We start from the raw sequence: 20,411 nt of genomic DNA on the forward strand, positions 1-20,411 counted from the left end.
CAGTGGCTGCTACAAACAAAAGAAGTTAAAAGTTCTAGAGAACACTGACCTTTTGAGTAGCAAAGAAAGATAAAGGTAAAAGGTCAAAGATACACAAACGTGCCATGCACGTTTTGTTGAAGAACATTCATTGCCCAAACCCTTCTTTTTGAGAACTATTCAAACAACTAAACTGCTATACCCTCTGTCAAGAAAGATATCATTCCATGTATTTCAGCATATTAAAATACCTCACAACATTAGAATGGCATCATTGTGGGGTTTTTTTAGAAAAGCTATTTAGTTTGCACAAAATCTTCCACAAATATCATTACCAACCAAAATCTATGTTGGGACTGAAACCTGATAAACAGAGGTGGATAAAACAGGACCTAAGATGAAAGCAAATTAACTGGTCAAAGAAACATCACAATAGACTGATTTCCATTACATTAACTGCTGGTAGATTTGACTTATTAGGACCAGAAAACAAACAAACAAATAAATAAAATAATAAATAAATAAATTCTAAAAAGTAATCTTTAAAATACAAAGCCACCAATATTATTTTCTCATCTTTACAAAAACCTTACTCAAAACGATGAGGTTTTATAATGAAAACCTGGACACTGGCTGCACATTCGTAGTCAAAAATGGGATATTGTCACTGTTTTGGACAACAGCCACAGACTGTCCTTTTGCTTTTGTATAGTGGGAGACAGGGTGTTGAAAAGGTGTAATTTTTAAGTTTACCATGTAATCTATTTTATTACAATATAAGTAATCTACTAGTGACAGGAAAATGTCTTTCACCCTCCACCACAAGTGGTTATGTTAGCAACAGACCCTAACAGAAGCTGCACTTCCTCTTGCCTTTGGGACAAGTGGGATACTTCTCATTTCTCATGTCACAATCATTAAACAATTCAAGTTTACTGTCTGTCAACTGAAAAAAATCACTCACTCACTCCAAGAAGTCCCACTGGAGCACACAAATCAGCACTAGATCAAATCACGTTCCAAAGCTGTTCAAAACTGCAAGCTACAAAAGGAGCTCCAAGAAGGCAGGTGGCACACAAGACACCTTTAGAGCAACAGCTCAATCATGACTTCATTTACTTCATCTCTGTTTGAGACAGAATCCCTCCAAAAGAGCAAACATTTAACCTTCCTGCAAACACAAATGGCATCAAGTACTTTTTGTCAGGACTGAACCTATGGTGCCAGACCTATCTATTCCCTCCCCACCACAAGCCACACTGTGCACCTCTCATCTGTTCCTCTAGTGTGCAGCCACATCCTTTAAGTGGGATCATTAGTGCATTTCTGTGATGTTCAAAGGAGCTGCCAATCCAATCCAATCAATAGCTGATCTCCTCAGCACTTTCACATCTCAGGAAGATGAAAGCTGGCTTTACACATTTCCATAGATCCAGTGTCTCAAAAGAAAAGTTCAAACACATGCTTTGGATGTGAGCATTGTCATTTAGACAAAACCCTTGAGAGATGTTAACCACATGACAGTACTGACTTTTATATCCAAATCTACAATTTCAGTTCTTAGAAAGGCAAAGGATTTTCAAGACTATTTTAATATTTCCCTTCTGCACACACTCCAAAAATACACTTCAGCTGTTAAGTGAAAAGAATTTGGTCTACTAGCTGTAAGTCAAGAGGTTTAAGATGTTTTAAGAGATAAAGCTCCCTTAAGGAAACATAACCTTCAGACTTGGGCCAGACTGGCTCTGTCCACTGGTGAACAGCACTACAGAGAGCACTGATGGTTCACTGCCCACACTTGCTCCTTGTTGTGGCCACACAAGGAACACACCTACCAACTGCTCTGCAGAACTGCACCAATGTCAAACACTCTTCCACAGCTATTCCAGCTAAGTAGTAAAGTTGTTAATTTACTAGGGCGCTGCAGGAAACCAAGACAAAAAATTCAGATTCGTTTATAAGTGAGTAAGAACTAGAGTGAAGCTTCTGGAAACAGAAACAAAGTTTTCAAGAATTTTGGCATTTAGCTAGAAAAAAATTAGGATGCGATAAATAAAGAAAATTAGCATTAGCTTTTTAATATATAAGCCTTTACATTTCAATGGTTTAGATGGATGTTAGTTCAGCAAAGTGGTTAAGCTTTAACAGGGAACAGGTGACACTGAGTAACTATCAACATAGCTGAGCCAAAGGTGCCTTTTAGATGCAAATTTCCTTATTTCAAAGAGGTAGCTTTTCTCTCAGACTTTAGGGCAGCAATGCGCTTTGAATATTTATTAAAAATATTTTGACTGATTTGATTATACTTCAAAAAATTGTAGATCACAATTTCTATCCTGCTGTGCCCCCAAAAAGTTCAAAGAAATCATCACAATTGAACAAAATGTGAATGAATTGTGTTAATTAAATGCCAGAAACATTGCTTTGGCCTGTAGCCCTTCCCATGGTAATTCAGCTGTCTGAAAACACCTCAAGCAAAATCAAAAAACTCAAGGTATGGTGTAACAAGTCATCCTGGGTCTCCCTCTACTGTTGCTAGTCACAGTGTGTACAGCAGGGCACAGCAGCATAACCACTGATAAAAACCTTCTTGTACCTTTGTTCTCAGTCAAAGCACATCATTTTCTTCCCTGTTTTTGTTCTCAGTTATTATCTGTACTGTGCTATTATTGATGTGCACCTTCACTCAGCTGCCTTTGATTCAGTAACTTTTATAAATGTTTTTATTACTTGCAGTACTACAAAGTCCTACCCCTGAAATTTTAAGATAACTTCGAAAGCTCCTGAAGTATGAAGAGTTAAGGATGAAAACTAAAGAGATTTATCTATTTATTCGTCTTCATGCAGAAACTGCTCCAATCTGAAGTAAAACTACACATTTCTTCTTTCTGCAATATAATGCAGACAGAGTAGAGATTAAAGAAATGGTCACCTCATAGTTTAACACCTTGTGTTTTGAAACTGTAATCCTGTTTGCAAATGCAAATTTTTTTCTGTCTGCCAGGTGGTGCCAGTTCTATACCTGATTTTCACTAGAATAGAAAAATAGGATTGATGTACACAAGACCAATATTGGCTCCTAGCATATTAGCATATTCTTTATCCAGAAAACCTTGAGAGCTGCTTACAAAGTTAAAATCACAATAGTTTTCAAAGCATATTTTAAAAAACACTAGCAGGAAGTTTTCACATAGAGCAGAAGTGGAAGTGGCAATGTTATAAATCTATCTTTTTAATAAGAGTTCTGTTTAATGGCCCAACACACAAATGAGTCTGGACCTAAAGTAGCTCTGAGACTGTTTTGAAACCCACCCTTATTCCATGTCAAGGGATATCATTTACAGAAAGACAGGTACTGCTCTGTGTGACTCGTGGTGCTTTAGTGCTACATCCCCCCCCGAATTTTACATCTGTAAAAACATGAAAGAGGAAAATTAGAGGTGAAGAAACACAAGGAATTTGCAATCCATTCGATATCTAAGTACTCTATGTATCCAGCTCATGATTTGAGTAATTCCAGGTTTAACCTGCTTGTGTGAGGGAGCACATGGAATATAAATAAAAGCTCCTGCAGTATTAAGCATATGACAGGAAATAAGTAAATACATATTAATTTCCCTTCCAATAAATTTCACATTGAAATCTGTTTACATGAGCTTACTTTAAAAGATTTTAAAATTAGCAGATAAAGCAGAAAACTCAAAAAGCTATTACACTAACATGTGATCCATTATCTTTCTCCAGAGATTAGTAACCTTTACAACAGAGCAGAGATACAGGAATTCAAAAAGCAGCACAGTTTGTTCTGTCTTGGCTAATGTTCTGAGTTACCTGACATTGCACTCCAAGAACTGTACCTATGTTAACATTACATTTTATATAAAAACTTTATCTTGTAAATAAAACTAACATAGCATCCAAATGAGTGTCAGTTTAGGAGCCATATGCTCATAAAAAACATTAAGTGAGGTATGGCAGCATCTCATGTTAAACGTTATGAAACACTGGAGCAAAAGAAAAATTAGAGATAAATAAAAGACATAAAACTAAACCACTAAGACATCATATTTGTCAGCACAAATCTAAAAAGCAGCAAATGGAGATTTAGTTTATATGATGGAAACAAGATTAAAAAATAATGGAAGGCATCTTTTCAAAAACAAAGACAGTATTCATTCAGTAACTACAAGGTATTCAGAGACAAGTGAGAATCAAAATAGTAACACATTTCTCTAAACAGGAACCTTTTGATACTACAATTTATAAACAATATATTACAAACTTCAGCTGCCAACAGAAAAACCATGTAGAACCCTGAACTGTCTGATCACAGTGAGAGAAAAATTATTAGGTGATGGGTATGGATGGAAAGTTTCACAAAGTGAGCAAATGCAATAATGTCATTTGATGAAGTTGAAAAGAAAAACATCCAAAACAACGTTCACTTAAATTGCATGCCTCACTAAGAAAGGCAAATATTGAAGAGGGAAGAGATAACATAGTAAGAATTAAGAATAGTGCAATCATACTGTGTAGTTTTCAATTCCTTCATACATTATGATGTTACTTGTTGCTTCTTTCTCCATATGGCAACAAGTAAGTTTTACTTTACCAGCTCTCAAGGAAGTTAAAATTCCAATCCCAAATGGGAACCAGCTGTCCCTTTACCTATGCTTATCCCTTTAACTTGGGAAACACCGTGTTTATAAACCAAGCACTTACATTTTAAATCCAGGTAAGTTCAATGGATAAAGTTCTGATCCTGGAAGCTATTCTGTGCAGTTCCCCCCCCAGGCAGCTCTGAAGTGACAAACTGTTTAGTGGGCATCTCAGCTTTCCTTGGAGCGTGCAAACATGGAGCAGGAAGCTGTCCATAGCAGCATTCTCCACTGCTGAGCACTGCAAAGCCACTAACACTGCACTGCTGCATAAAACAGTGGTGTTAAGCGAAGAGTTTCCTCTCCAAACAGAGCCCAGCTTCTTAAGACTATAAATATTGAAAAAATGAAAGCCCCTTAAAAAATGTCTTGACTCACATTTACCTTTCAAAAAAGAAAATGTCACTCTTGAAGCCAACATTAGTGTTTTAGAAAGATGAGGGGAACCTTCACCCAAAGAGGTCAAACCCCATTCTTTCGAATTCTCAATAACTCATCTTATATAAATCAAAATACAGTTTAGTGGGGACTGAAGCTGTTCAATGTAAGAGTTATCTAGGCTTTTCCACATTACATTTGCTTTCCAGTCTAGTTCCAGGCTCCATGACAGAAATTTGCTACCACACTTCACATTAATAAGAATACTCATGATACTTCAAGAGAAGCTCTCTTCCATTATTTTAAAAATTCAATAGTGACTTCTCAGCTCAGGAACTAGATGTCAAGAGCAGAACTATTGGCAGAAAGCTGGCCACTGATCTTTGGGGTCAGTACTGGTGTACAAGCACTGATGCAATGAGGGGGTTGAGCTCCCTGCAGGAATGAGTCTCACGCCTGAGAAGTCAGGGCTCTGCCTGCTGGGGCTCCACTGCTGGAACAGCCCAACTGCAGAGTCTGCATCCCCAAGAGATTCCCACTAGAACTGGCAACCCACGAAGTCACAGAGCTAATAAAGTCACCTTCCTCCATCTCATCTCAATTTCATGCTCTTTTATGACCTAGGGTGGGAAAACAGAAAAAAACAAGTCTAAGTTCAAGAAACTACACTACCTTAAACAAGTTGATTTGACCTTCTCAGCAAAAAAGCACAATCATATCTACACTGGCACATTCCCAAAGAACTTGTGCCAACCCCAGCATTTATTTTCTTGGCTTGTTGAGTAATTCCACCTTAGTTGGCATTTCAGAAAATTTTCTAACCAAATATAGCCACAGGTCAAATTATATTACCTATTCTTCACCTGCCATCATGCAATTTGCTGCATGAAGACTTACTCAGAGACTGACTTAATTTCAGACATATTAAGCATACAGTATGAAAATAATTGAAATAAAATCTGCTGACAAAATATAAATATAATATATTTGACAACCATTCCTTTTATCCAAACTGACCCACTAAAGTAGTTTATGGATGAAACCATGGATAGTATTTGTTATTCCAAGAAAACTTCTGCCCATTCCTCTATCCCTAATTTCTATGGATTCTTTAATCCAACAGAACCTGCAAACGCCTACTTAACTTCTATTTTTCATCATCTTCAACATAAAATTAATGAACTGCAGTTCTACTAGACCTTACTATTTCTGTTCTTAGGAATGAGTAAATTGAATATGCTCTGAGAGAGGATAAACATTCAAGACAAGAAGTATTTACTTATCACTTGAGAAAATAATCCAAAACTTTCCTATATTTCTCGAAGAAAATCAGGTCTGATAGGAGAGAAACTGTATGAGTTTATTAGCAAAGCAAATTCCAGGAGTTTCTCCTTAAGAATACATACTGCCCACGCTCCATAATTTCTGGCCTATATTCATTCAGATATAAGGACCTTAGAAGTTTGTAAAATCGGCTCAGTTCCAAGCAATACTTCATGTATTTGTCCTCCTTCTATTTTTAAGAAGTTGGGAATAAATTATCATGCAGATTTTTTATGGGAAGTGAGGCAATGAAAGGTTAAGGAACTTACTTTTGCTTGCACAGTACATTGAACCAAGTGTAGAACTCACTGAGTGAATCTCACATGCTCACACCTTAAACATTGCACTGCCATTCCCCAGTGCATAATCCTTCACCTTTTTGATAAGATACACAACTACCCTTTTCACCTCAGCCTTCCACCCCACCTCCTGAGATTTGAACAGTCTGGTTATATGATTTCTATATCTGCAATTCTCTCTTCCTGCAATATAAGATCTATTGTCCTCCTCTGCCTTTATTCCTTACTTGTGTAAGGAAGGTGGGTCTTGAGGTCTCAGGTGCTGCTTTACAAGCACAGAATAATCAAATTATTCAATGTCAGGATTAACACAGGGCAACTCTTTTTTTTTTTTGGTTTAGTTCCTGAACCTCATACACTACTTGAAGGAAGTTCTCTCTTACCTTAAATTGTGCAGAACACATCCACACATTTAAAATGTTAAGAATTACTTTAATTCCTCAGGCAGTGCCTTATATTCTGTTGTGACTTTAGGACTCACTCTGGGAGTAAAAAGATGAATGTTTTGTCACATAACAGACCTTTTTTTTTTTTCTTTTAGTTAACAGGCCCATTAACTTCTTTAACTTACATAACCTTCACTGAATTAGCCATCTAATAAACAAGAATAAACTGCACCTAAAACTGAGTAACATTAATGGACTTGCACTACAAACATGAGTTCAGTGTAGGTGAGGGGTGAAGCATTCAGGGAGAACAGAACAGCGAAGGAGAGAGGCTTCTAATTCCATTCCTCACCTATTCATCTGTTACTTTGAGGGCTTTGGTCACATGAGGAAGAAGCTCCATTTCTGCTTAGGTGTGTTATATTGATGTAAATGCCACAGTGATAATGTAGCCTTAAAACCTGAGGTGAACACAGAGCATCCTCTGTTCCACAAAGCTCATCTCTAATGATAACTGAACCATCTGAAAGCATACATTATTCAGATTGCCATTCAGTGTTCCTTTACTAATCTAAAGAAAAACACCAGGCTTATGTGAAAACTGATAAGATGGAAGAAATCCGAATAAGCTTTCACAAATTTTATGGTGATTTTAACTCATTTAGTCACAAGACCACAATATAGTAGTCCTTATGAAACCAGAAAATCTCTTACTAACGATATGCAGGGACCTTATCTTTCCAGTACTTCAAAATAAGCTTAATTTCAACCTACTGGCCTTCTAAAGGAAAAAAATAGAAGAGATTAAGTAGAACAGGTAAGTTAGACATTATCTTGCCAACGTTGACAAGATTAGACAATAAATAATAATCAAGAAAAACTTGATACAGTGTTTTCAAAATTTGTTCAAGTGTGCTCGACAATTTAATTAAAACAGCAATATTTCCTTTTCTGTTCTATTTTCTCATTCTGAGATTCCAGTGGGATGAGCTATAAAACAGTGATTTTGTGCTGGATCTCTACATCCAGTGGGCACCACGAACAATCCTGAGGTCTGCCAAAGATGACCAAGAAAAGATATCACATATACATTTTTACATCCAGCATAACCAGCTATTTTTTCCTACCCCAGGAAATCCATAGTATGTTGAAAAATACCAGCCAATGTACTCCTGGAGTTTTCTGGTAACACCAATTCCAATTACACCAACAAACTTAAATGGCAATTCTTAATGCTTTGTATCTGGGCTTCACCCTCCAACATATTTCACTGAAGATTTAAGCATTCAAATATATTTTAACAACCCTGACTTCCATAACGACTCTTCCAAAGTGAAAGAGGCTAAAGTTTATTTTTTAATAGCAATGCAAACAAAAGCACTACAGAAGACTAGTATTCTCTAGTTCATAAGAGCTTTCATGTTTGTTATTTAAACAATACTACATTTATGTCAATAACTTCTGATTGTCAATTGAGTATTAAACCAAGAAAAAACTGGTTTGCAGCCTCTGTTTGCATGCTGGAAAGATCTTGGGTATAATTTTCAGCCAGAGCCAAGGACACCAAGAGTTGCAAAAAAGACCCATTTCAATTGTAAATGTTACTTTCAAACAAGTCTTATTTCACTCCTGGCAAACCACTTTCTACTATCTGTTATTTGCTATGTTCACTGAAGTAGACAGGAATTTTCTAAAAAACATAATTTCCAGGAAATAAACTGACTAAAGTACTTTCTTTTCCTCCTAACCTTATTTAACAGAACAAAGCTGGCATGCTCACAGTCCATCTGTGGAAGATTTATGTCTGTATATCTATCAGCTTTCCCATTATTACCTTTTTCATCAGCTAATTTCAAACACACTTAAGAGCAAGATGAGAATCACAAATATTTCAGGATTGGGTAACTACATCATGCCCTTTTTGTCTTTTAAACTAGAAATGAGGAGATACCACTCAAGATTATGCCACAGTGACACAAACCAGCTGCTCACTCAGATTCTCACTGATACAGCAATTTAGAAAGGAGAAGCCTTTACCCTGACCCACAGAAGCCTCTGCCATGAATGGCCACGTTGATGGAAAGGTCACTAAAATCAGATTAATTTGTTACTGACTTCAGCAAGCTTTGGGTCACACCTACGGCCTCCAGAGAGGGTTACTTTTTGTCCTACCCATCTGAAAGCCAGAAGTGGTGTTACAGGGAGAAGTGTCATTAAAAAGCATATTTAATATTTATCATTTAAATTATCTGGCAATACTCATTATCAATATAGTGATAGTACCAGTACCAAAACACGGCAGTGAGAATTTCTGTGTATCTCTAGACTGCCTGACCAAGAGATGAGGCCAGCAGCTCCTGTATACATGAAGAGCTTTTTATATCTGCTCTGTCACAGAGCTGAAGGAACCAGTTGGCAACATCAGTCATCATGCACAGCAACTATATAAACACATGGAGACTGAAGGGCTTTAAAGCTAATAAACATAAGCACAACCACTTTTCATGGCAATTAAAACTATTCACTCATTAAGTAGCTAGCAGAATTTATTCAACATTTTAATTTCTGCAGCGGAATTATTAATAAGTTAAAACCTCAGAAAACTGCTCTGAACCACTTATGAGGGCTTTCCCAAGTACCTTTCACTTATGAAGTAGGAACTTGTCAAAATTTGATGTGAACTGTCAAATTCACATCCTAAATAATGGGCTAATAGATCTATTGCCTCAATTTTGAAACAAGAATGATTATCTTATTTCACATCTATCTTTTATATCTGCAGAAGTTCCACAGAAGTAAATAAAAAGAAATCTTATGTTTGATTAAATAATAAACTAAATATTATTTTGCTTAGCTACAGATTCTTTTTGTAGCAATGCCTCAAGTAAAAAACAACATTCACTTTAGCCTAGTCTCTACTAGGCTGAACCTAGAACTTCCTACTTTACTTGCACAATTATGAGTTTCACTCCCTACTTTTACAGTGCTACAGACAAGCAAAAACATTACTATTTACAGATGAAGAAAATGATAGTAACTTATTATTTAAATCCAGTAGTCACGAAAAACTTCAATTTAATGCAAAGTAATACATAGAAACATTAAATAATCAGACCACAGGCACCTAAGCATCTCATTAATAAGACAAAGTATTGAAAGGTTTAAAGCCTTTATCTCAACAGGAAATAATCTGAATACTTCTCCAATTTTACAACATTGCAGAAAGCACATCTCAAATTTGCAGGATGTGCAAATTAACTTCTGCAGCCTGCCTGGAAATTCAGGTTCCTTTTTATGAAGGCAAAAGGAGTAAGAGAAGAAAACCTACAAGTCTGCTCTTGAGATCTGTTATGGCTCAGCTGAAGTTACTGACAGAGGAAAGGCTCTAAACCAATAGATCCCAGTATTGATACCTGATGCTATCAGTAAAAAGGCTTTGGTCTCTGACTGGTTGTAAACAGATGACTGAAGACTTCTAGTCAAGTGTTCATTTGGTAAAAGTGCTCATATAGCCAGTCACAAATTAAGGGAATCTTCTGGGATTCACCTAATCCATAATCCATGCTGCCTGTAAAAGCATTTTACAGGGACAGCCCTCCAGCAACACTGAGGCCAGGCAACTGTTCCACACATCCTGGTTCATTCCTGTTACATCCTTGGCAAAAAAAGGGAAGAGTGCAATCAAGAAATATGGGATCTGGAGTACAACAATTTATTCACAAATTTGGAATTAAAATGAGGATCAGATTACATTAATTATTTCTTAGACTCTTTAATCTGTAGTCTATTTGTTTCATTTAAAAATACATATTTGAAAGAACAAATGCTGTACCAGCATTACCTCTCATCACTTGAAGACTGAATGCTGGTACATTTTCCTGCAGATAAAGAAACTGCCATCTCCATTTTCACATCCTATGCCAAAACCAATTCAACATGAAGTTTGTACTTTAAAACATTGGGAAGGCAGAAAATAAAACCCATGAATTTGAGAGCATCTCAAGCTAAAGATCTGGAAAATAATTAGATTTCCATTGGATACTCTTTGAGTACATTTTCCCACAATCTGCAGGCAGCTCCCAGGCAGGAGGACTTCTGTGAAGTCCTCTGCACTTGCTGCTCACTTGCACTGTCTCCATTTGACACAAACACACAGGATTTTAGCCAGGAGGTGTGTGAACAGGACTACACTTAACATTCCTGTCAGATTCATATCCTCCCATTCACTCACAAACTATTATGCAACTGTCCAGAGATCTGTTGACTCAGAGGCTCAACAGCTTCTGCAGCAATTTGGGGTAAGAAAATAACCCCAGCTCTCATCTGTTTAGTTAAACCTACAAGGTCTGCATAAAGCAGTACAGCATAACATTTAGGACCAAGAAAAAGAGGCTTTTGTTGCAATTTCTGGTGAAATGAGGAATGGAAACATAAATGCTCATACAGGCAATTCAAAGGCAAGGAGCTTGGTTCAATTTTTATTTGGAATTTATCTCAATCAATTCTTTAAGCAAAAGGTAAGAACTGTCAAGTGCCTCATGTGGTATGGCTCACAACTTAAAATGAAACTTTCTGAACCAACTGTAATTCCATTTTGCAGTTTGTTTCAAAAGCAAATTGTCTTCCCAGAAGACAGCTTACCACAGAAAGGAAGTGCTCCTCTGTACAGACCAACTTTCCTCTTGAGTGGGTTGTCTAATGGAGGCTCAAACTCTGCACTGGAGGCACTCCAGGGTTACCCTGGATTGGAAGGGCTGGGGCAGACAAGGGCAGAGCTATCCAGAGCCCTGGGAGGATCCCTGATTTGCAGCTTCCCTGCTCCTTCTCTCTGCTCTGCACAGCTGGTAAGGAGACTGGGATGTAAGCTGGGGACAGTTTCTGAGGGAATCCAGCACCTGCATCTCCTGGGAATGTTTTAGCCCCAACTTTTAGCTAGTACTTCAAACAATATAATGGATTAAAGCAGGAAGTACTGGATTCTTATCTTAGATCCCTTTTCTCAATTTTAAAATCTGACACATAGAAAATTACTCCACCTGCTATGAAATTGCTAATACACACCTTAAAACAGTCAATTGCTTTAGGAAGGCACAACACAGTGTTTATTATTACTCTTATCTGTAATAAAAATAAACTGTTAAAATTTATTTATGTTTTAGAAGCAGCTTAGAAGAAATTAAATCAAGTTGTTTATCTCCCTGAGTTATACTTCACAGATTTTAAATAGATATTGATACCTGTCATGGACACACGGTTGAAAATGACCTTGGTGTGCAGTCCATTAATCATACTGACAGCTCCTACCACACAGTTATTGAGGTTTTTTCTACTTCTCTCTCTCTTCAGATGCAGTCCTAAGACAAAAACCTCCTATGAAATTAATGAAGTTAGTGAAACTTCTGGTTGTGAAGACAAAAAGTTATCTTTTAAACCACCCCAGAGATTTTTTTTTCAACTGATGCTACTCAAATGCGAATCTTCTGATAGCACCCCACATGCTATATGAGAGTAAAGAAGATACAGTTTCTCTTTTATTATTGCAAGTACCACTTTCATGCCTGCTAGAACTCATCCTGAAGCATGCCATTTTTAATTTCCTCTGGCAAACTAACTGTGATCAACTGCTCACCGATGAGCACATAAGAACACTGGAATGGAGGACACAGATAGTGTCATAACTCTTGCCTCCAGAAAGGATTTGAATCAAACAGAAATGTGGTACAGACCTGCTGAGTTTGACAAAGTGCCTGTAAACTGTACACGATTTCAGTCATAAAATCGTGCAAAATAAAACTCCCTCGTCATCTTATATCTTAAATATTTAAAGACTAAGAAATTTAACATGCTGATTTAGTTATTCTCTGCATTCAACGCACACCTTGTTAAGTATCTTGCCAAAATCCAGTCTGGTTTAGAAAGGAGGGTAGGTATGGTACTGCCATTGCCTCAAATACCACAGTGTGACTGAGCCCCTGCAGAGATCCACGTGGTTCTCACACTGTCATGTCCCATGCTCAGCTTCAAATTCATCCACAAGTGTGCCACAAACAGCCTGATACTGCAAGCAGCTGACAATTGAGTGTGCCTGTAAATCAGAGGGAACACAGCTGAGAGCAGGAGAGGAGCTGAGCACATTCACCTTAAGATCTAAACCTACACGCTTGAGCAAACTGGCTAATCACATTCTTCATTTAACCTCTGTGTTTGTGCAATGATATCCCAACCTACAGAGTAAGGTGGAAATAATTACCTGATAAGGCCTAATAGCCACAATACCTCTCACCATCTTCCTGCCTATGCATTTACAAAATTTAAGAAGCTCTACAGAAATTGAGCTCTAGCTAATGAGAAAATGCAGATGACTGAAATCAAATAGTAGCTCAAAGCTGACACAACCACTGAGAATACTGCAGTTCTGTGAACTGAAAATTAACACCAAAATAGAGGTTTTCCATAAACCACCTATGCTATGGACAGAAAACCAAATCAGCAGGCTTGTTTCTGAATCCATGTGTGAACAGCCAAAGAACAAACTGGCCTAAGAATCAGCTCTCTTCTTGCTTTTTTTTTGCCCCCATATCACTATCAAGGATCTTTGCTCTCTAGACTACAATTATAAACCATCCTCATTACAGATAAAACCCAGCCTTATTAGTGGTCCCTAAGAGAACCTCTTCAGATTCTTAGGACAGAGAGCAACGTTAAATCAAGATAAAAACTGAGCACCAGTTGCCTGAAGAGTTTACGTGAGTTAAAGAATCTGTGACTAATCCCTCTGCTGACAAATACAAGTTATATTACTTTCCCACTAACCTTGTAGCACAGCCCATAGTGGTTAGAGAGATTCCCACAGCGATAAAGCAACTTCCTGGTTATTCCTGGCTTAGGGGCATTGGCCTCCCACAAGTCTAAAAAGAAAAAAAAAAAAAACCCAGTGTTTTCCATTAGCAGCCCAAACCGATAGAAAATAAAAAAGCCATTTAATTCTTCTAAAATGAACCTAGTTCAACAGTACAGCACACTCTCTATCCTGCTCTGAAAGCAGATCTCACAAAATTTAAAGCAATATTCGGAAGAGATGTTGCCTGAGCTATATTAAAAGGATGGACTTGAATGGACCAAGATACAGCAAAATCAAAAGCAGTCGAGCAAAGTAGATACATCTCAAGGTGTTTTCCAACCTCAGTGATTTCACGGCTCTATGAAAGCAGACACGTTCACAGCTTTACTCCGAGCCTCTGTCCGCTCTCGGCAGGGCAGTCACTCAAACACAGGTGGGAAAGCTGGGTTCTCCCCACAGGCTCCTTTCCCCGTGAGTGCCGAACACTGTGTGTGAGCACGCCCTCACGGCACTGTACTTGCGCTAAGAGAGGCCTCGTTTTTCACGCGGCTGAAGGGCGGCACGTGAAGGCTGCTTGCCCCGGGCTCTTCACGGCCCGCGGCGCACGCAGCCGGCGCAGGGCCGGGCGCTGTGGCACCGGGCCGGGCACTGGGGCGGCGGCCGCGCTCCCGGCGGGGCGGGCCACGGACCCCGCCTCACGGACGGGAAAGGGAAGGGGAAGGGGCGGAGCGCCGGGCGCGCACTGCGCAGACGCGGCCCGGCCCCGCCCCGCCAGCCGCGCCCCCTCCCCTCCGCGAATCCCGCCGGGGGCGGCGCGGCGCGCGGGGCGCAGGCGCGCGGGAGGCGCGGAGAGCTCCCGCCCCCCGCGCCCCGCGGGCGCGCCGCCCCCCCCGCAGCCCGCGTTTAAAGGCGACGGCGGCGGCGCCCGGCGCCTCCTGTGACAGCGGCAGCGCCGCTCCGATCCTTGTTTGTGGCGGCCGCCGCCATGTACCGCTACTTGGGGGAGCAGCTGGCGTCCCGCCTAGCCGCCGGCTCGGTGCTGGCGGGCGCGGAGCCGAGCGGGCCGGCGGCGGCGGCGGCCGGAGGGGCGGTGGTGGCGGCGGCATGGGGCGGGGGCCGGTGTCCGCGGCGGCACTACTGCGAGGCGGCCAAGAAGGAGGACGACCCCAACTTCTTCAAGATGGTGGAGGGGTTCTTCGATCGCGGTGCCAGCATCGTGGAGGACAAGCTGGTGGAGGGGCTGCGCACCCGCGAGAGCATGGAGGAGCGGCGCCACCGCGTCCGCGGCATCCTCCGCATCATCAAGCCCTGCAACCATGTGCTCAGCGTCACCTTCCCCATCAAGCGCGACAACGGCGAGTGGGAGGTGATCGAGGGCTACCGGGCGCAGCACAGCCAGCACCGCACGCCCTGCAAGGGAGGTGAGACCCGCCGCCTCCCCGGGCCGCGGAGGGCCGGGCCGCCGTGCCCCCGGCCAGCCCCCCCGTCCCGCCGCGCCTGCTGGCCGGTGAGGGCAGGCGGCTGCCGCCCGCGGTATCCGACACCCGAGGGAGGCAGGAGCAGGGCGGTTCCTCCGCAGCCATTCAGCGCTCCGCCGTCCCGGCCCCGCGGGTGACCCCCGGGCCAGCCCCGGTGTCGGGTGTCGCGGCTGCCGGTCGGGCCCTCGCCGCACCCACCGCCGCGCTGGCCCGAAGCGTGGCGAGGATCCCCCGCTTAATTTTAACGCGAAACGAAAAGAGCTCGATAGTGTTTGTAGGGAAGCGTGGGAGCACCATGCTAGAAGTGCCTGCTCGAGTCAGCTGGAGGAGCCACTGTCCCTTTGCACTCCGCCTGCGGTGTTTGCGAAAACCTAGCGTTTACACAGAACCGTAGAGAAAAATAGCAAGCTCTAATAACAAGTTAACCGTGTTTCCAGTTACCGGCTGGATACATAGTTAGACAAAAGTGATTTTTCTGGAAGTAGCTAGCCCGAGGTAGGTGAGACCTACGACATGCCGAGGGACCGAGAGGGTGAATCCCTCTGGAGCTGAGCAGAGCCGGGCTCTCTTGGGATCGGCCGTGGTCTCAGAGGAATCAGACTCCCTTTTAGTCTGGAATAGATGGCATTTCCTTGAAAAACAAATACAGATGTCCTTCAGCATAACTTGCTCAAGAGCTCTGATCTTTGTGGATATTTGAGTATTGGAAACCATTTCAGGTCTGTGACTCAAATCAGAGCTTCTGTAAACACCTTTTTTTTTTTTTCAGTGTACATCAGCTTTATGGTAAATCATAACGCTTACAGAAAGCGATTTCTTAGACATGAGGTCCTCTGACTTCAAGACTAGTTTAGGAAGGGTGTTCTTAGGTAAATGTGTTTGTGAGAATCAGTTCAGCTGGTGTATATATATGACACGACGATTTCTTTCTGCAGCACAAATAGTGTGTCCTGTTAATGTGATTCCTAACATTCCAAAATCAAATATCCAGTGAGTGTCCTGTGACATGCTAAATTCTTACCCAGAAGAGGCTAACTCAACTTTTGGTTGTTTACTTGAAGCAAGAATCAGACTTCGTTGTAGCTGAAGTTGGGCGTGGCCGAAGTTTACTTTGTGTGAATCTACTGTTCCATGCCATTGCTATAATTTCTTTTAAAATACTGATGGATATCACACTGCTGTTGTATCACTGCTTCAGTTAAGTAACTCTTTGCTGCTGCTTACAACAAGTCATTTGCTGTACAGCCTGTGTTACTCTTAAAAATCTGCATGCATAACAAAATGCAGTCCAGTGGCAAATGAAGTAATAACATAATATTAATATATGATAGCTTCTAATATTTCACATTAGTATTGCTCATAAGTGAAGGAACTAATGTTTACACAACAAATAATTATAAAATGCACTGTACATGAACAAACCCCACCAACTGGGTGATTGGACACTCTCTGTTCTGACAGCTACATTTCTAAATTTTCACCAGAATTTCTTTATTTTCCATGACATTTGTTATGCCTGTCTGCACTCACACTGAACCGAACGCTGGAGCACTTATAGGCAATTGAAAATGACAGCTAAAGAAAACAGAAGTCTGGTTGTCCTTTTCTTCCTGTGTTGCTCCCCACCCCCTCCAAATTTAGGGAAGGAATTGCAAATGATACTTCTTTTCCATTCTTAAACACAAAGATCATTAATGGATTTCACCTTCTACCGCTCTCTAGGAATTTGCTCACTATCAGGTGACAGATCTGAATTTGTAGTAAATTTGTATGGGATACATGATAAGCATGGATCAATTGCTTGAAACCTGCTATGAAAAAGGTATGAGGAAGTAGAACATTTCTACTTTAATGGCAAAGGAGTGGTGAAGATATTTCTGCATTTATAGTGCATTTGATCCACCTCAAATGCACCAACTTGAGCTTTTGTTCAAAAGGGATTTTTGAACTTAAATCTTAGTAGAGTCCACAGGGATAAAAGCACAAAGTTCAATGAAGTACAGCTCCATGTAACAGTGTGAAATAGGGAAACGTGCTGAAGTGAGTGTTCCACACACTGTGGACCCCAGTGTCCAATGCAAGTGATTCACAACATCAAGAAACAGCAAGGGACATAAGAGCCCTCTTTAAAAGAAGAGGTGAGGTTGACAAATGAAAGGCTTGCAAAGAAATTAGGAGGAGCACAGTTTCCACATCTTTTCACGTGCAGAATTGTGACCTTTAACTTTGCGCTTCCTGAAAAGTAAGATTTGGTAAAACAAAGTTACCCGTTCTGCCTTTTCTTTTTTGAGTGTGTGTGTATTTGGTACTAAGAAAGAAATGGTATTTAGTTACTGCCAGGTGACTGCTAGCAAGTGGGGATGCTCTGTCATGTCTGTTGTTCTTTCAAGGATCTTTGTGCTTTAAAAGCTCATCTCTTCTATTTCTTGAGGTTTACGTAAACTGAAGGATAAGAGGTGCTGGTTAGAGAATATTAAATACTGTTCTGTATGCAGATTAGACAAATGATCAAAGAGCACTTTAGGATTCAAGTAGGAAATGTAGGAGTAAAAAAGTTTTTAGGTCTTGTAAAGGCTGTCCTCCTTTAATCGTTCCTAAGTTTTTCAGTACATTCATACCAAAATACTTCATTAGCAGTTGTATGTTACTTCTCTATGCCTTTGTTTATAAGGATACTTCCAGATTTAACCATGAATTAATGAAGAATTTATACTGTAAATCAAAATTTAAAATCTTGATTTAAATGCCCTAAACTTGGAGACAGCTGAATTACTCAAAGAAAGAGTCTAAATAAACATTTTAATTATATGCACTTTAGCAGCACTTCCTTATTTCTACTAAACGTTTGTAGTTAACAGTATAACATTTAGATAATGTTCGTTCTGTCAGAGATATCTTCAATTTCTTTGCCTGCTCATTCTCTTCTGGAGCGAAACCTCAATCCCTGTTTAGTGGTCCAGCCCAAATGTGAAAATTGCTAGGCTCTAAATGCAAGGTTTATCTTTATAAATCTCACATGTGCATGCAAATGATACCTGCTGGTACAAACCAGCAGTTCCTTGACTACTAGTGCTTTCATACCTCCTCTGTGCTGGCTTCTCTTTTGCCTGCAAAGCAGAAATACCACAGAGGAGTGAATGCCATGAGAGGACTGAAAATACCAGTCCTGAGTGGATGGATGACTGTGGCCTGATACAGCTGCATCAGGGCAAATCCAAGATCAGTCTTACATTTTTTTATAGGCAAACTCCTACACCTTGGTGAGAAACTTGACTGTCGTAGTTCTAGTCAAGGAGTACAATGATCTTAATACCCTAATTCTAACAATCAAAAGGATTTTTAATAAAAATAAGTTATTTAAAGACTTATCCTGCTTTCTTCTCTCCCCCCAAAGCACATGTAAGAACATAAGTCAGCTTAGTTGTGTTGGGCGTAGCTGTCACTGCACAGCAGTGCAGGTGATTCTTCACTGGGTAAAGAAGTTTTTCTGGAAAAGAAGTGTGAGGTACTGAAACGTGCTTTCTTTCCAGTTTACAACTTTTGGTCGTTTTCCACCTTATTGAGAGAACCCAGAAATAACGCTTCTTGTTGAATCTTGTGGTGCTTACCTATTTAAATGTTGTAGAAGTTAATCCTTAACTCTGCTTTGGGGGTTGCAAACTCTTGCAAGTTAAGAAGGTGGTGATTCTTTTTCTTAGCAGTGCTTCTCTGTTGTACTTCAGGAATCTTTACACAACAGTCATAAATAACCCCATTTAAATGCAGTCTTGCAGTATGTCCAGCATGCAAATCCAGGTTTTAAGGACTCCATCTTCTGTAATGTAACTGTTTGCTAGAAAGGAAAAATCAGTGAAATGCCTCCTCATCACACTGATAATATGGAATAAGCAGGTTTCTTGTGTGTTGGAGCTCAGGTTGCTTATGCTCCAAATGCAGTATTTATACAACTGGGCTGATGCTGCCTGCTAGCTGAAGTAATGCTGTGGGTCACATCACTCTTTCCTTTGGTGATGTGGTGACTTGCATGCCAGTGGCCAGTACTAACAGGAAACCACAGCTGCTCTCGTTCACTGCACTGACAGCTGCCTAAAGAAGTAAAACAAACCAAATAGGGTACAGGAAATGAGATGTCTGAATACAGATGACTTTGTTGGAAAGTACTCTGGCAGTTGCTACTTAATAAATTCTTCTAAATAATTTCATTAGGTTCTATGGGATGTGTTGAACTGGTTAAAGTATCTTTTATGAGGTTGCTGATGGCTATCATTAAATGGTCGTTAAATTTATCATTAAATTTATCATTTAATTAGATTTCTATTCATTAAATGGAAAACAAACTTACTGAATTTTTACCTGTTTAGTAGTATGGAAGTGATTCTATGTTTGTTAGGCAGCATTTGCTATGGGAATAATGCTGTTAAATGGTTTTAAACCTTTTTCAAGACTTTCCATTTTAACCAACTGTCCAACAGGTCTGTTATAAATGAAACCAAATGAATCAGACCCAGAAACAGCCTAACTTTTGTTTGTGCTCACTCAAATTGCTGTAACCGAGTCTCAGCTGCTTCCTCGGTTCAGAAAGGCTTTAAAACCATCTTTAGTTCTGGACTCGATTTAGTACAACTTTCATTTACAGAGGAATTTTGAAAAGCTCTGTCAAACAATACTTCAGAGTTCACTCTTTTGTGTGAAGACAAATGAGTCTTACTTCGTTTGTTCAATTGACTTGGAGGTGGATGAATTTGATTTCCTGTGTGGTGCTGCCTTGGCTGGTCAGTGGAAGGAGCTATTCTGCACTCCAAAACTTTCCTGTTGTCTGGTCTTGGCCGCTTTTATTCTGCCTGTCAGGATTTATCCTCTTGCTTGGCTCATGAGTTCGTATTAGTGAGTTTCTTACTGCATAAGGTGACTTCTGTTCATGCCACCCTTGCTGCAGTTGCAGAGGTCCAAGGCTGGCACCGATCTCAGTGCCCAGTCACAAAATACCCTCTGCTGCAGACATTATAGTGTTTAAAACAGTGTACATACCTGATGATGGAAACCTTACTTGCAAAAGAAAAACCTGTACA

General features: G+C 40.3%; 2 protein-coding genes across 5 annotated transcripts in view; one reads left to right on the plus strand and one right to left on the minus strand.

Moving 5' to 3' along the window:
* The window catches only part of SHLD2 (shieldin complex subunit 2), a 28,700-nt gene extending 14,076 nt beyond the window's left edge, over positions 1-14,624 (minus strand). Inside the window, exons 1-2 of one of the 4 annotated variants that reach the window (XR_010081340.1) lie at positions 14,205-14,624; positions 13,837-13,931 (exon numbers count right to left, since the gene is read on the minus strand). The gene's annotated coding sequence lies outside the window, so the exon portion shown is untranslated. The remainder of the gene's footprint in view (positions 1-13,836; positions 13,932-14,204) is intronic. The other 3 variants (XM_063406006.1, XM_063406008.1, XM_063406007.1) reach the window with 3 other exon arrangements.
* Positions 14,625-14,750: 126 nt separating this feature from the next.
* Positions 14,751-20,411, plus strand: part of GLUD1 (glutamate dehydrogenase 1) — a 28,766-nt gene continuing 23,105 nt past the window's right edge. The window contains exon 1 of the mRNA XM_063406024.1: positions 14,751-15,285. Coding sequence (XP_063262094.1) covers positions 14,850-15,285 — 436 coding nt within the window. The 5' untranslated portion in view covers positions 14,751-14,849. The remainder of the gene's footprint in view (positions 15,286-20,411) is intronic.

Source organism: Prinia subflava, chromosome 9, assembly GCF_021018805.1.
Source record: "Prinia subflava isolate CZ2003 ecotype Zambia chromosome 9, Cam_Psub_1.2, whole genome shotgun sequence".
Classification (NCBI taxonomy): domain Eukaryota; kingdom Metazoa; phylum Chordata; class Aves; order Passeriformes; family Cisticolidae; genus Prinia; species Prinia subflava.